Here is a 16,831-nt window from a genome sequence, read left to right on the forward strand (position 1 = left end):
CTAAATTCTTCCAATATCCTTTTTCATCCATTCTTCTTTATTATATATAACTTTATTAATAATATTCACAACATCCTCATTTTCCGTTACACTAACATTCTCATCCAATATATGAACGTTTACTCTATCACTGAATTTACCCAAACCAAATTTCTCTTTAGAAACACTTAGAGGATTCTCTTTTGTCTTTATTAGAACTATTGGAGAATCCAGTTTCTTAATCTTTGTAGTATTATTAAATATGACTTTTACATACTCAAAACCTAATTGTGCTGTTGATGCTATGTATTGTTTAGAATATGCAGCTTGTAAATATGTTGTATTGATACTATATTGAATCCTCTTGTTAAAATCTTCTATATCATTAAGATTTTCAATTAGTGCTTCTGTAATGCCATTGCTTGGAGCAAAGAAATCTATAGACTTGCAAATAATGGTATTCTGAAGTTTAAAGTCATCACTAATATATTTCTGAGAAGCGAGTTCGAACAGGAAATTTGGGATTCCGTCCAAACAGAATATAGTTCCTTTGTGACCTAAAGAGAGAATGTTAGATTAAGACTTATTAATTGACAGTCATAAATGGTACATGAATTTATAAATTACAATGATCGACATAATGACCATTTTCATAATTACTATTATGGTACATAATGTTAGAACAAAAATGATGGTAAGTCATTACCACCGCCCATGAGCACTCACAACACCAGGCGAATCGCAAGTGCGTTGCCGGCCTTTTAAGACGGAATAAGCCCTTTTCTTCCAGGTTGTAATATCATATCGATTCGGAAATAGCATTACTGTGTCGTTACAAAACAATTAAAAAAATCGCACGGTGGAGGACCACTATTCATCTATATGATCACGATGGTATTTTTATACATGGATGGTGGTTACCATTTTCCATCATGGCCTGTCTGCCATGTTTATATGCCCTTGCATTTTTATAAAAAGAATATCAAATAATTCAAGAGCATCAAGGAGCAATTTAGTTTGTTTAATATAAAGATACACCAGATGGCTGATATAAATCTTACCTCGATTCTCTAGTTTCCAGGCTAATTTCAACGCAAGTAGGGTGCCAAAACTGTATCCAAGGAGCCAAAAGTTGGCACCAGATGTTAGATGAGATATCGCTAACTAGAACAGAAATATTTGTCTATGCATGTTTTTTATCCTGGACAATCTCACAACACCATCTAAATCTAAGTTAATTGAAGTTTCTGTTACGGATACTAAACAACTAATATATTTATTACTTTTTAGTACATACATTGACGGGTAGCATTTACCATCAGATGGGTCCGCCTGCTTGTTTGTCATTCCAAATAGATAAAAATACGGTACGGTATGTTCTTTTTCCAGTAATATCATTACATAGTATAAAACAAAGTCGTTGTCGCTGTCTGTCCGTCCCTATCCAAGCTTAAATCTTTAAAACTATACAACGGATTTTGAATTGTTTATAGATAGAGTGATTCAAGAGGAAGGTTTACATGTAGTATACATGTACACTCGGGCGAAGCCGGGGCGAGTAGCTAATACTTGATATATTATATTAAATATACTAGAGATCTATTATCTATTATTAATGTTGCCACACTCCACCATAATGTCACGCAACAATAAAATTAAAAATAACGTGAATGGACGATAAGGTTAATTAATATGTATTTAAAATACATAAACATAAATTAAAAGTAAATTATATCAAAACTGAAGTACATAAAACACGACATACCAATTCTTAGATCGAGGAATATAAATTTTCAAACTTTAAGAACACGACTTTCGGAAATACTATTACTACAAATATCATTATTACGCATGCTAAAATCCTGCAATATTCTTACCTGATACAGCACATCCACTATTTGCTCCCAGTTTTCGTTATGTTCTCCATTTTCTAGTTTCAATACACAAACTTTAATTTTCAGTCTACGGCTGAGTTTCATTGTAGAATTGGCATCTAAACCTGGCAGTACAAACATTATGTCCATTTCGTTATGGTTCTCTTTTTCTCTCTTAAAGAAATATATTTAGAAATTAGGTACTTGTATATGATTTGTCCATGGATATTATTATTATGGTAAGAGACGAACAGTTCTACCGTCTTTAATTGCTATCACAGATACATTTAAAAAAAAATAACTCACTTTAATTCCATTTGCGTCCTTTTCAACCATTTTTTCCACGCCGTTTTTTATTACGGGTTCAGTATTGACACCAGTTTTATTGATATCATTAGAAAGTGCTTCTGAGATTTTATCTAATCTGAAAGAATTAATTTAAGATGTTGATTTAGAAAAAATATCGTGTTTAACACTTTTTATTATTTTACGATGTTTGTAGTTTTTATTTATACAAAGTAACAACATCTAAGGTTGTACAACAATAGTTTAAAAAAAACCGTAGCCAATTTTGAATAAATCTTCGAATGTGGTGGTAATATCAAAGAATGATGATTCAAAAGTGTCACAGAGTATTTAGATTATTAAAATAAAATTAGCTATATCAAACCCAATGTCAGAAAATTTCAAAATCATTACCTTGTGAAAGACATTGATCTAATTTCTTGAACAGCAAGGAAGATTTCAAACTCGAATTCAAGGGTGTTTTTGATGTTAAGAGCAGTCATACTGTCAATTCCTAATTCCGCTAGGGGTATTTGTCGGGACATAGTTTGCATGTTTTTAATACCTAGAAAAACATTAGACATGGGTAAGAAATTTAATTGAATTCCTTGCCAGTTCTTCTCAATTGAATACTGAACTGAACGGTAGGGAAAAAACTATAATACAAAAAATTTTATATTCATAAACGGCTAAAATGTACACGAATAAATGGTATTTGAATTTGAGTTTGTAACTACACTAAACTAATTTGCGTAATTCAAGATCATAATTACTTTGTACTTAATACTATTGTGTATATATATGTATATATGTATTAGTATATAAAATTTCTTGTATATAAATGTATATTATTATTATTATTCATATGTAGTATTGCTATGCCATTTTTTTTCTCTAGTCCCTTCATGCGCTTTCTACTACCATTTTGTGTCTTCACTCCTCTACCCAAAGGTTATCTGGAAGAATTACTTCTGTTTATGTTCTTTGTAATTTACTTCTGGTACAATACAGAATAAATAAATAAACTCAAAATTGCTTCACGAAAAAGAAAAATGATTTAGAATCGACTGTGTATTAAGAATGCATGACATTGTATAATGATAATATTCAACCTGATCACTGTTGTTCCAGATGAGATAATCAGAGGCATTGTCATATTCATGGTCATTCATTATAGGTTAAGAGGTATGACATCTTGGTCATCTGGAATGCCAATGTATGAATTGTATCATGGGTGTCACGTGATAATGTGATGAGTTGTTGAGCATGATGAGCATGTACTACTACTATACCGTTGTTGTGTAATTAAATATATGTATATACCATATAATTTAGCATTCGATTGGTGGGGCCAATCTTTGAGATTAACATTGATTTAACTATATACACGAATTCTGTTCTGATACTTTTCTAGTATTATAGAATCACGTAATTTAATGATTTCCAAATGTGATTTTCCTCATTGACCCGACCAATCGAGTGTCAAAATGTAAAATGAAAACTCTTTAAAAAAATAATTCGTACCAATTATTTGAGATACTGCAGTTGTGACAGTTCGTATTTCTGTTTCTACAGCTTGTTTCTTAGGTACAACCATTGAAGATACAATTGTATTGTCTTGTTTCAACATCTTATCCAGATGTAACAGACATGATGCAATACTTTGTTGTAATATACCTCCTACTTCTAACTTTTTGTCATCCTGCTGCATTTCAGCAAGCACGCCTACCTATAGCATGTAAAATGAACTTAGTGGCTTAGTGATCATTGCCTTGCCTTTACATATTATATTTTATTTTTTCACAAATTCCTTTCTGTTCTCATATATTCTGTAAACCTCATTGTTAATAAATATAATAAAAAGGACAGAGCTCTTAAAAAATACTTAACTAGAGAAATTAACTTCTTTTTATACGTTTTGTCGGTAAATTGACATTTTTCAATTTGTTATTCAAGTTCTAAGGTTTAATTGTGATTATCATCACTACAAAATATAAGAATTTAAATATTAAGTACCGATAGTAGATAGACGATGCATTGTTAATCGTTTTTTATTCGTTTAATATCATATAAATCATGTGGCAATATTGTTGTTATAAACAGAGACTTCTTAATCGAAAAGAATCTGATAAAATTATTTACATCTGCAATGGCACACCACTGAATAGTAAGAGCAGGCAATCCGACTTTCCTTCTGATTTCACAGATTCTTTCCATCACAGAATTGGAGTAACCATAGTTGGTCTGTCCAGTGTTGCCGTGACCGCACGAAAGTGATGAAAACAACACAAAGTACCTGATGGATAAAAAAATATTTCATAGAACGGCTTTTTACGCTATAATTTAACTAAGATAGGCTTTGTATAAAGATGTTTACTTAGGTATATTTATCTCTATTATTTTTGTCGTCAAACTGGTGCTGTGTTCCGGTTTGGAAGTAGGAAAGAATATTATCATGGCATGCCTTGATACAACATAGCATTATATAAGCCCTATCTCGATTAACTTATAGTACAAATAAATCGTAAAAGAGATTCAGGAATAGCAGTATCTGAATCATAAAATGCATTATCATGTCATAGGTCCTGGTGGTGTATATATGTGGTTGTTCCATGAAGTAAGACCTCAGAAAACAATTTCAATATCTGTATTGAATTTTTTTCTTGTGCATTAAAAACTTGAAGATGTATAAATATTTAGTCCAAATACTTACTTCAGCGTTGGACATAGTTTTCTTGACAGTTTATCCAAATGCATTGTCGCTAGACCTTTGGGTCTAAATGATATTTTAAATGTTTCTGGTGTTTGATTTTGAAATATAGAATCCTTTAGAACAACAGCAAGATTGAAGATGGATTCAACGGTGCCCATTGTGTTGGCCATTTTCAACATTTCCTCGCAACCAGATTCCGTTGTGATATCATGAGTAGAAATTCGCACGTCAACGCCATTAGTTGTCCAAACCCTAATAAAAATGTAGCCAATAATATAATAATTTCTTGGCCTTAATTTAATATATCTATTTGCAAATCATCCACCGTTTCCTACAATTGTATCTCTTATTCTAAGATTGCCTGGAAAATTGATAAAATACTTCATAATTATAGCTTACCGTATTCTATAAAATTGGTAACCATTACTGATTCCTCGGCGAGAAATGAGTAGAATCTTCCTGGCGCCTCTTGATATGAACCAGTCGGCCAGTTCTAGACCTATTCCTCCTAAACCGCCTACGATTATCTGCACTTGATCCTCTCGACACCAATACCTGGTAAAATTTAGATGTCTGTATCAAGAAGTTGCTCCATTGCTAATAATACATCATGTTGGGTCCACAATTTTGTTTTGTTATGACTACAAAGTGTGTATTGATAAATATACTAAGCGATGAAAGTAAAAATGAATTTACTATAGTCATTGTTCTTGTCAATTTGAGAAGAAATTACAGTTATACTGTCTGATATTTTCACCAGGATCATCCTTAACCGCCATTAGACGTAGTCTATTAAAATTTACGCACTAAATTACCAATTTTTCAGGCAAGTTTTTTTGTTCAATTCGTATTTCTTTCTGTTTAGTAAGAAAAAATATACAAATTGATCACGGCGTTCTTAAGTTCGTGAGACTAATTAATATTTTATACGTACAAATAAAAATATTTACTGTTACCTGGGAATTGCGTCAATGGGTGAATATTTGGGCTGCACTGGTTGATTAGTAAGCTCCTCGTCTCTGATTTTAATTATTATCTGTTACAAAAATGCAAAGCCTGAGGACCTAAAGAATTTTAATAAATATTTTTGATACCCCTATTAAAAGGCTTCAACTGTTTTAATAAAATTTTAATAAAGAAATATTTACATTTGATAGTGACTATATCCCGAGTTTTAAGTCTTTATTGGTTAGCCTGTTATATTTAAACAATAGTAATTTTTATGTTTTAGAACTACTATATCACTAGTATTACGTCTTTATCAGTTAGATATGTTGCAGAAGGGCCATCTATAGTAATATTACGAATGTGAAAATGTCTATTTGTCTGTTTGTTATATTTTCACGATTAAACGGCTAAAGGGTAACATCCCTTTAGCCGTTTAAATTTTGATATGAAGATATGAGCTAGTACGAAGAAGACCATAGGCAATCTTTAATTCCAAAAAAATCTAGGACGGGTGAAATAGGAGGTGAAAGTTCATGGTGACGAAGATAAGCAGTACTTGTACCAGAAGTGCCCGTAAACTTGTATGAGAGTAGATAGAACAAAGTGGCTTAGTAGTGATAATGGAAAGCCAAGAGGCTCTCCATTATCACTACCTACTCAAATATGACATAGGCGTGATGATATATGTTATGTGATTTTTATTTTTATAGCAAGATTTAAGATTGTGGCGTAACTGATGGTTGATTGAATATTGTTATTGTTTGATGAAGAGATTACCACTGTCCATGAGCATTCATAACACCAAGGGTGTCCATGAGCATCCATAACACTCATAACTACATAATAATCTTATTAATTGTTTAACCAGTTGTTGTGTACTGAATGTTTTTTCTATTTTATTATTTCATTGAATTAGTGCTAATCGGTGGTTTGTATTCACACACTTAAACTTAAATTATAAGTAAGAATAAATTATTTAAAAGAGCAACACACAAGTTTCTTGCTTGTTCTTCTTGTGATGAGACAGCATTCCGAATGAGCGGTAGATTAAAAAAAAAATGTTATGACAATTCAAAAGTGCTTCAATGAAAGTTTATTTGAATAAATGATTTTCTATTCTATTCTATAAGAAGCCAGCCTTTTAAGGAGGAATATGCAATTTTTTTGAAGGTTCAATACAGAAAAAATATCTCTATACTTCCAAATTACTTACCTGTCCTATCTGTTTATTATCGGCCAAATAATGAAATGCACTTTCTATTTCATCTTTTTCGAAAATACAGTACGTCAAGGGGCGAACGGCTCTAATCTCAATTCCAGATAGAATAAGTTCCTGTAGTCTCTGTTGGAAGAAGGAAGAATTAAAAGTTATTGCGTACTTACTACTAATCAAATATGAAATGATAAATTTATCTTTTCATTGCACACTCACACGCTCTAACCTATATATAACCACATATAGAAAAGAAAGATTAAAAAAAATCAATCGAGTTCCTTACCAGTTTTCTTAATTTAATATGTACATATAGTGAACTGGGCGGTAGGAAAAAATATTAATACAAAATACTTAAACAATTTTGCGACACAAATATATCGCTAGCTAAATAATAAATGGAATTAATAATTAGAAAATTAATGAGATAATGCATTCTATTGTACAGCGTACGATAAGTATAGAAAAAATCATACTCTCAGACATCTGTACGTACTATATTTACTCTTTAGTGATCAACGCTAAAATCTATTTTATTTTACTTGTTCTACTTAGGTCTCAGTTTTTCATGAAAAAAACAAAAGGAAAAAGGTAATATATTTAAAAACTGAAAAATAATATATAAATTAACGCAAAATTTTAGATAGAATGTAAGCAAAAGTTGATTTAACTCTATAATAGACTACTAGATAACCTACAGATACAGATATAAGAAGTTGAAGTAATAAGTTACAATAGAAAAGAAATATCCGAAACTAACGATGTAAGTTTACAAAATAAAAATAAAAATACTAACCGTTTTCAAATCAATTGACTCGTGCAAAGCAAAGTCCAGAGTAATGCCGTGGAAAGAGGTCTCCTTTGGCAAATACATGTTGATGGATGTATTACTATTGAAGTTGCCAATCTCGAGGAACCTGCCACGATAACCCAGACATTTGATGGAAGCCTAATGGATGATGCCAATTTTTTTATAAATACATAAAACAAACATATTTTCAGGATTATCATCCCAGACGGGGTAGTCAAAGACATAGTCAATGTCGATGTTGTGCATATTTTGGATCTATATTTTACACGGCATATTTGTATTTAGTGTAAAATAAGCGAGTCTACTGCCATTTTTTTTGCAGTCAAATCCAAATCCGGACAGGGTTTGAATATCTTGGGCGTAAGTCAGGGTAGTAAACCGGTAAATGTAGATTATGGCAGTATAAATAATATTAATATTTTTTTATTAAGATAACACAACACTGGTAAGATATATTTAGTATACAGAAGCTATTACAGGGTAAAAAAAAATATAATACTATTGTTTTAGCAACAATTTCCTAACTTATTGAAATAAAAATATGGAAAAACCCTTCATTTTAAAAATTACACTATATTTGTTTTATTACAGAATATTTCATTTTAAATTGCTTTCAATACTCTTAACTGTAGGATTTTTTATGATCAGAAAAATTCTCTGCAGCCATTAATAAAAAAAACAACTTTAGTTTTACCTGAAGCTTATCGCCTTTAAGCGAATTCATCACTATATTAACTCCTTTTCCATTGGTCTCTTTACAAATTAGGTTTTCAAATGATGTATTTTTAGAATTTCCGATATGGGTGTCTGTTGATAGTTCAAATAAATAATACTGTTGATTATATTTGTATCATAAACATATTTATAAAGATTATGTATCACATTATATTTCGCACAATTTCTTCAATTATCTTTTTAAATTAAAGTATGTGTTGTGCTGCGGGCAAGTCGTCCAATTATCAAACACCTTATGATCCTCCAAAACACTCCGATAACTCTGTATGGGTTCGTAGAAAACATCCAAAACTTTATTTACTTACCTTTTAGTTGTGGGAATAATCTTTTTAGAAATGTTTCCTTTTCAGAACTCCCCACAGTTGTGAAAACCTCGCAACCGTAGCTGAGGGCGATATTGATAGTTGCTTGTCCTACACCGCTTGTTCCATCGTGAATAAGGACTGAATCAGAACGCTTAATTTGTCCTACTATTACCTAAGCATAAATAATTAAGTATTTTATTTTAATAAATTTGAATACAATATGTCGCATAAACTAGAAATTACTAAACAAATTGGTTATGATAAGTATAAAACTTACCAGAGCATAATAAGCAGTTGCATAAGCCACAGGCACTGTAGCAGCTTCTTCAAAGGTCCATTCCTCAGGAACACTCCAAGTAATTAATTTATTGCATTCTACCATGTTAGTTATAGCTGAGTTTTTTGCTATACTCATCACTCGGGAACCACTGTTAAAGATATTACGTTAATATTTGAAATTTAGATAACTGGGTAATAAAAGCCACATTATTTTATGAGTACCATAGCCTATAACATTGCACCAAATTTTAATATACGGGGAGAATATGACGCAGAAGAAATTGCGCGGCTAATTACATACAATCTATAAAAAATTTAAGTTAATTAACTGAAATTTTAATACGGAAATAGTTATTAATATATTGCATCGAACTAACTTTGAGGTACGTCCAACAACATCTCTTACTGGTTTGCATTCTTTTGTAACTCTGTTATAAGAGGCAGTAACATTTGAATTGCGGCCAGTTGCAGTTAAGACGTCATGGAGATTAATTGCTGTACAGTAGACCTATTGAAATAAACGTAAAGATTTTACTACTAGTAACTAATTTTTAATATAAATAATAGGTAAATATGTTTTAATAAAATATTAAACGGCGATTCTCAAATATATCTCTATTCATGGCAGGTCTTTAGAGGTAGATAGATAGAAAAGTATATCTGATTGATATCTACCCTTATAAATAATTTTTATTTCATTTGTACTAGCTCTGCTTTCGGAGGATCATGATTGCTTGATAGCCAAGTAATATATTACAAAAGCTTATTAATATTCATCATAATAATTAATATTACCTTTCCCGGTACTAGTATTTGCTGTAACGAAATTTAATTGTCTAATAACGTATGTTATTATGTACTACCATAGACATAGCATTATGCGTAATGACGTTGTTAATAACGTTAATGAATAATACGAATATTTCTCTAACAAAGGAACTTATTTTTAAAATAGTAGCTTGATCAGAAACGTTGAGATGATTGTTGATTTTTTAAATAAGAATATTTAAATCATTAGGAATTAGTTTCAAAATTAATCGTACATATTCAGCAGAGATGAATATATACTATTTACTACTTACTTGTAATAGTACATTATTTATGTTTTTGGAAAATTTATCTTTTTTTAAGGCTCCTTCGACCCATGCCATTGAGGAAAGATTTCCTATTGAGAAAGTATGAACAAACGCATGGTCAACAGCAACGGTGGTGTCTTCGAGTAGCAAATGACGATATGTTCCCCATTGTCCCTGTAATTTATTAATACATATATGTGTACGGATTGTCTCGGCAAACGTCGTTTTGTCATTTTATATAGCTATTAAAAATAAAGGTTGATGGTAAAAGTGCGAAAATTTTGGGTTGTATGATTTTTCATTCATATAGTAATATAAGTTATTGATAACAACCTATCATCAGACCGAACGAGTGTACATATAAAATTTCATTAAAATTGGTTTAGTCGCTTCGGAGAATTATGGCAACTAACAATGTGACAGGAAAAATTATATATTTTAGAGAAGATATCACATTTCGTTACACACAGTTACTTTGTTACTATACAATAATGTTTAGATATTGAATATGCACTGTACCTAAAATTAATATTTGATATCTACGTTACTTACGTTTTGATAAACATTGACAGCTAAATTTTTATCTAATTGTTCTTTGTAGAACTCCAAATTAGGATTGAATTTAGGAGCCATAGGATCAGAAATCATTAAACATGAAATAATGTCGCCACTTTGTTCTTTCCTTAAACAATTCACGAGACCTAAAAGACCATTCACTTCTTCATATTGCGTGTAAAGAACAACTTTCTTAGCAATCTTCACTTCTTGTTGTACCCTTTTTATCCAGGGAAAGGTTTCGTCATTGACATTTCCAATTTTGATGAACTTAGTCGTACGAGATACTTCCCGTTGTCTTAAGAGTACTAAATACTCTTTTCCAATGGATTGAACAGCAATAATATCAAATTCTAAGTGTTCTTTAACATTGGGATATTTCATTTCTCTACTTATAATAAAGGATTTAGCTCGGAGAGTAGCAACAGCACTGGTTAATACCTATGAAATAATATTGATTACCAAAGATAAGTGCTGAAGATATTTTAATATTATTTCAATGCATATTTTAAAATACTATACACGAGTGGTTATGAGATTCATCACAGTCCTCATTTAACTAAGTACGTAGGTACCTGTTTTAATATGGCTACGATTTCATAACGAAAAATAAGTTGAATGATGTTAGTCGTTGTCTACACATTGTTACAAAAAAGTAGTCACAAAAAATAAGCAGACTTATAAAACTGAACATATTTCACCAAGAAACAAAGCAGAAATCTGAAAATACATATGTATTTTCAGATTTCTGCATTGTTTCTTGGTTTTTCTTTGTTTCTTTCTGCATTGTTTAAGATATATATCTAAAACATTTTATAGTAAAGTGATTATGTGACCGTAAATTGCATCAAGATTTTAAAATTCATACTTCATCACTTCTTCTTTGGGGAAGTTGTTTAGTTTCAAGAATATTATCGCTTCTCTGTTTATCCTTTTCGAATTTTCCTGTATGTACTATTTTGTAATTGAAATGGTAAACATGCTGACGGTCAATTGAAGGTGAGTGGCAAAGTTCGTACATATATGAACAGCACAATCATTCCTTGCCATTCCAGAGGACTAAGAGTCATGCCTGTTGTATTATAATCTGCACCTTACAACTGAAACACACTTTACAAAACAAACTACTTGGCAGCTATAATAGGTGAGACTGAGGTACCCACGCAGAACTTATGAACCCACGACTTTTTGCAGTCTAGAAGAATTAAAGATGTTTATAATTAAAATTTTACTTACAGGTGGTCTGTTCAATAAATTTGCTCCAACAAACAAAACAACATTATTAAGTCCTTTTAAATCATCGATTACCGTGATTGTTTTTTCTGGTGTTTCTATTTTTTCTTTTGATATTAGCAGCAATTCAGCTTGTACAAAGACAAGTTTATTTAAAACTTTACCAATATGTCCTATTATAGGTTTAAGAATATAATCCTTGTATTCTTTGTCCACAGTCTCAACAACTTTAAATTTATATGCTTGTATGTTTTCAATAATTATTTGCATATACGCTCGTAGGCAATCGTCCAGCTAAAATGAAATATAAGATTGTATATTTTTATGTATCGATAATATAACAAGTGACAGTTTATATAGGAACTCCGTGATTTAGTAGCACTACTCCGGAGATTACAAAGAGATTGACCTGGATTCGAATTTGGCTGATACAACAATAACTTTGTGTCAATTTATGTTATTGACTGAGTTTGCAAAATGCCAAATTAATATAAGAGAAGGCGATAGACTCATCCTTTCTTACATCGATTTCAAATATGCTGTTGAATTAGCCACTATTTTATATATCGATAGCCTATCGACAGAGTCGGTGGTCTAGTGGTTTACCACACCGCTTTACTATCCGATGGTCGCGGGTTCGATTCCTCGCACGATACAAACATTTGTATTCATGAGTATGATTGTTTGTATCGATCTGGGTGTTTTCTATGTATAATATGTATGTATTTACGAAAAATAAAAATTATCTATGTACTTGTACCAGTTATCCAGTACCCATAACACAAGCTTTAGCTAGCTTAACTTGGGACTAGATAGCGCTGTGTGAATTGTCCTGAGATATTATTATTATATATATCCTTCTGACTACTTCATTTTATTTGACACTTATGAAGTTATACAGTTATATTTTAACTATTATTATTGATTACAATATTACTCAGATTTAATTTAATTATTTACCTTCATTTCAATTCTTCCAAAATTTGAGACAAAAACGTATCTGTCTAAGACAGGGACATCTATTACTGCCTGCCTTGGAACTGACGCAGTATGTAACCCACGAATTTCTACGCCACCTGATCTAAATTGTAGATTTAGACTTAATGTATATATATATATATGAATTCACACCTTAATAAAGTTAAAATAAAATTTAAATGACTTATGGTCGAACTTTGGTCACTGGGCTACTAGCCATTACATACCTACTATATAACTATATACTATATAGCAGAGATTAAGTGCGTAGCGGTTTCTATGTTGATTGTCGCATGCCTAATCCTTGTTGTTAATTAAATATAAGTAAATCAATATTTATTTAAAAGAGCAACATATAAGTTTCTTGCTTATTCTTCTTGTGATGAATCTGCATTCCGAATAAGCGGTACAATAAAAAAACTTGACTATTCAAAAGTGCTTGCATTAAGTTTATTTGAATAAAGATTATTTCTATTTCTATATATATACTAACATTGGATTAGCTAAAAATATATATTTTCTTTTTAAATTAGATTTTATATCAACAATTTTATTTTAGAGTGGATTTTCGAATATCAGTATTTTCTGTACTAGGTGTGTATATAAAGTTTAAATACCTGATAATGTTAAGAAAAGAGTAAAGTCTCCCGTCCAACGATTGCCTCTGAATATGTGGATTATTTGTTGACAAAATACTATAGTGTTCTTGAACATCTATGGATAGTTCCTCAATTCTCTTAACAACGTATAGATTGCGTGTGTCCTGACTGAAGAGTTGAAGTTGCAGTACGGAGTCCAGATATGTAATCCAATTCTTATCCCATACAAGACGTGCATGAGTCTTGTCGACGTTGGTTTCAATCACTCCGCGGAATAATCCCCTGCAGTACAATAAAAATAGAATTTGAACAAACTCAGAAATGTAATAATACGTTAAGCTAAACGAACAATTCTATCTTAATGTGCGGATGTATTCTATATTATGTATGTATTTAAGCATTTATATCAGTTGTCTAGTATCTATAACCCAAGTTCTGCTTAGTTTGGGACTAGATGGCGCTGTGTGAATTGTCCTATTTATTAATTATTAGTTCAATAGATAGAAATGTATGTGATTTTTGAAACTAACGAATATAGTTAAATAGCTTTGGACGATCACGAGCTTATTTCATGTTGTATGTAAAAAAAGCATTAATAGAATGTAAAAATCAACTGTAAGTGAATACAATAGAGCCTACATTTAAATGTTACATTAGTACGAACCGAGCTGGACTCACCTTGCCGTAACACAGTTTTTAGTCAAAACTAGCACGGAGGGTAGTTTTCTTTCTTTGGTACTGGTACAACCGTATGCTTAGTTCAATCATACTTGCTAAAAATACCCCGGTATTTACTTAATTACTACATTCAAATGTTTTCATTGTACATTATAATACCGATCGTAGTATATACTTACCTATAGTACATATTAAAGCATTTATAATAAAAAAAAAATAGCATCATTATATTACCTGTACTGATATCCTCTAAGTTTCATTTCTTTATAGAAATCCTTAGTGTTCATAATATGCTTGTCAGTTTCGGAGGTCTCAATTAGCGCTGGTAACTTAAGATATTTCTTCTCCACATCTTCTTGTTTACGTATAAGGCCAGTAACAACAGATGTCCCGCTTTCAACTATCTGGAAGATATTTTATATGTTATTCAAGTGCCAAACTAGGGAAAGACCATCTTATGTTTATTACCAACCATATTCAAATAGCCTATATACATGGACAACTCCGTGTACATAACGTCATGACGTGACGTCAGAGGTACCACTTATGCTTTGCTAATTTGGATTAAGGTGTAATTTCGATGCCATATATACTATACCATTATCAAAACTTATGTTCATTTTAATATTAATATTACAATTATGTAATATTAAAAATATTATGTACGGAAATTTACAAAAATTACATTATGTGATATTATATAGACACTTAAATAGATTCTATTTGTGTTGTAATTTTTTATATTTATATAGAAAAATATACTCAATGAACGGATATTTATTAGGTCAAGAAGTAAAGTAAAAACTTTTAGTAAATTCACTTCATTACATAAAAATTTTAAATAAAATTAAAAAATATAGAACTATGAATCTAAATTCAAATTCAGAACATATTATTCATTAGCCAGATAACATAAAAATATTCTTCAGGGTGAGCACAGCCCATCCGTTACAGCGGACTCGCACTGTAATGGAATGTAAACTGTAACTGTTTTTGTAATTTGCGATAAATTCGCGTCATTATTTCGAATTCACCCAATTCATTCAAGTCTTCTTCTGGGTGAGTACGGCGTGTTGTTCATTACAGCGGAGTTATATTTTCTTTAATTCTGCATTAGCATGTGCGAGATCACACATATTCAGTGCGGACAATTGTACATCCCTTCTGGTAGCGTTCCGACCTACAGGTGATCAAATTCCGACCGTTATTGAATCTATATCCGTGCTATAAAGCTCGGATATAGCTTGAAAGCCTAGTGTTGACTATTCGCCGACCAAACTGGGATATAGTTCATTAATGTAATCCATTAGGTAATGGAATGGATTTCCGGAAAATAACACCTAATTCTATAAAATATGTTCAAAGTTGTGTCGCAAGTTCTAACTTAGACAGACTTATAAATTAATAAAGTTTATTTCTGCCACACAATCATACCAAGCTCTCTATTTATTACTGACCTCAAATTGCCCGCTTCCTTTTTGTATTGAAATAATGAATTCCAATTTCCCCTTTTTGGGAATCTCAGTATCTCTGTGGAAGCAAACATTTTCAAATACCACAGACACTTGAGTGTACAGTCTTCCAATCATCATACTCAATGTCTCCCAAACTAGGAACAAGTAGCCGGCTTCCGGATAGACATTACGGTCTGAATGGGCAAAACATCCAAAATGAAAATTTTATTATTATGTTGTTTCTCGTAACAATAATAATCCTAGACAATTCACATAGCGCCCTATTCTCAAACTAGCCCAGAGTTTGTAATGTGACTTCTAATTTAATAGAAATACTTAAATACCTTTTTTATAAAGTATACGTAGAGAAAACTAAGACCAATACAAACAATTATAGTCTTAAATACAAAGTTTTGTACATTGCGAGGAATTGAACCTGTGAAAGATGAAAGTAAGATGTCCTAAACTGCCACCGAGGGTGTCTGTAGCTAGAATAGTAAATAAGCATAGCCTATTTATAGAAAATGATAACAGTTGCTTATAAATAATTACAAAGCATATTGCAGTACCCGTGGTACACCCCATGAATTGCCATTCCCGTGGCGTCACGATTTTGTTCTCGGTAATTTCAATGCCATAATGATACTTCAGTATAAAACTTTACCACACATTTATCTAAGTAATTCTCGAAGCTCTGAAGAAATAAGAATGAAAACACAGGCCTCTTATTGGTGGTTATCACTGGGGTAGTAGTGGTATTGCAGCAAAAAAACATACACATTAAATATATTCCGAATTATATATTGAATTTCGTTCTTTAAAATCTTACCATTAACAACGTAACCGGCCATGTAGTCGTCATTACTATAGTTAATGGACATCCTGACTATGCGTTCTCCCACATTTATCTTTTCTTGAATATCAAATTTGGTCACGTACCTAGGAATTTGTCACACTTTAGATAAATTAAAAAATTACATAGTCAAAGTTCCGTTATACATAGTTGAATACTTCATCAAATCTAACTAAGAATTAAATGAATTAAGATAAAATATGGTAGAATACTATCACATTGATTGAAACAAAAGATAGTCGAGTACTATCACATTGATGGAA

The 16,831-nt window shown here is 31.3% G+C and overlaps 1 protein-coding gene across 1 annotated transcript in view; it reads right to left on the minus strand.

Annotated features, from left to right (window-relative positions):
* The window catches only part of LOC131843567 (fatty acid synthase-like), a 36,251-nt gene continuing 19,420 nt past the window's right edge, over window positions 1-16,831 (minus strand). Inside the window, exons 19-42 of the mRNA XM_059192240.1 lie at window positions 16,545-16,654; window positions 15,719-15,909; window positions 14,496-14,665; window positions 13,602-13,865; window positions 12,967-13,087; window positions 12,010-12,300; window positions 10,771-11,214; window positions 10,225-10,392; window positions 9,520-9,650; window positions 9,141-9,291; window positions 8,864-9,035; window positions 8,518-8,630; window positions 7,809-7,961; window positions 7,013-7,141; window positions 5,808-5,887; window positions 5,251-5,406; window positions 4,852-5,103; window positions 4,281-4,434; window positions 3,663-3,867; window positions 2,553-2,703; window positions 2,160-2,277; window positions 1,857-2,027; window positions 1,041-1,143; window positions 1-536 (exon numbers count right to left, since the gene is read on the minus strand). Coding sequence (XP_059048223.1) covers window positions 1-536; window positions 1,041-1,143; window positions 1,857-2,027; window positions 2,160-2,277; window positions 2,553-2,703; window positions 3,663-3,867; window positions 4,281-4,434; window positions 4,852-5,103; window positions 5,251-5,406; window positions 5,808-5,887; window positions 7,013-7,141; window positions 7,809-7,961; window positions 8,518-8,630; window positions 8,864-9,035; window positions 9,141-9,291; window positions 9,520-9,650; window positions 10,225-10,392; window positions 10,771-11,214; window positions 12,010-12,300; window positions 12,967-13,087; window positions 13,602-13,865; window positions 14,496-14,665; window positions 15,719-15,909; window positions 16,545-16,654 — 4,534 coding nt within the window. The remainder of the gene's footprint in view (window positions 537-1,040; window positions 1,144-1,856; window positions 2,028-2,159; window positions 2,278-2,552; window positions 2,704-3,662; window positions 3,868-4,280; window positions 4,435-4,851; window positions 5,104-5,250; window positions 5,407-5,807; window positions 5,888-7,012; window positions 7,142-7,808; window positions 7,962-8,517; window positions 8,631-8,863; window positions 9,036-9,140; window positions 9,292-9,519; window positions 9,651-10,224; window positions 10,393-10,770; window positions 11,215-12,009; window positions 12,301-12,966; window positions 13,088-13,601; window positions 13,866-14,495; window positions 14,666-15,718; window positions 15,910-16,544; window positions 16,655-16,831) is intronic.

The sequence above is a fragment of the Achroia grisella genome, unplaced genomic scaffold, assembly GCF_030625045.1.
Source record: "Achroia grisella isolate CSIRO2021 unplaced genomic scaffold, CSIRO_AGI_Agris_v1 utg319, whole genome shotgun sequence".
Lineage (NCBI taxonomy): Eukaryota > Metazoa > Arthropoda > Insecta > Lepidoptera > Pyralidae > Achroia > Achroia grisella.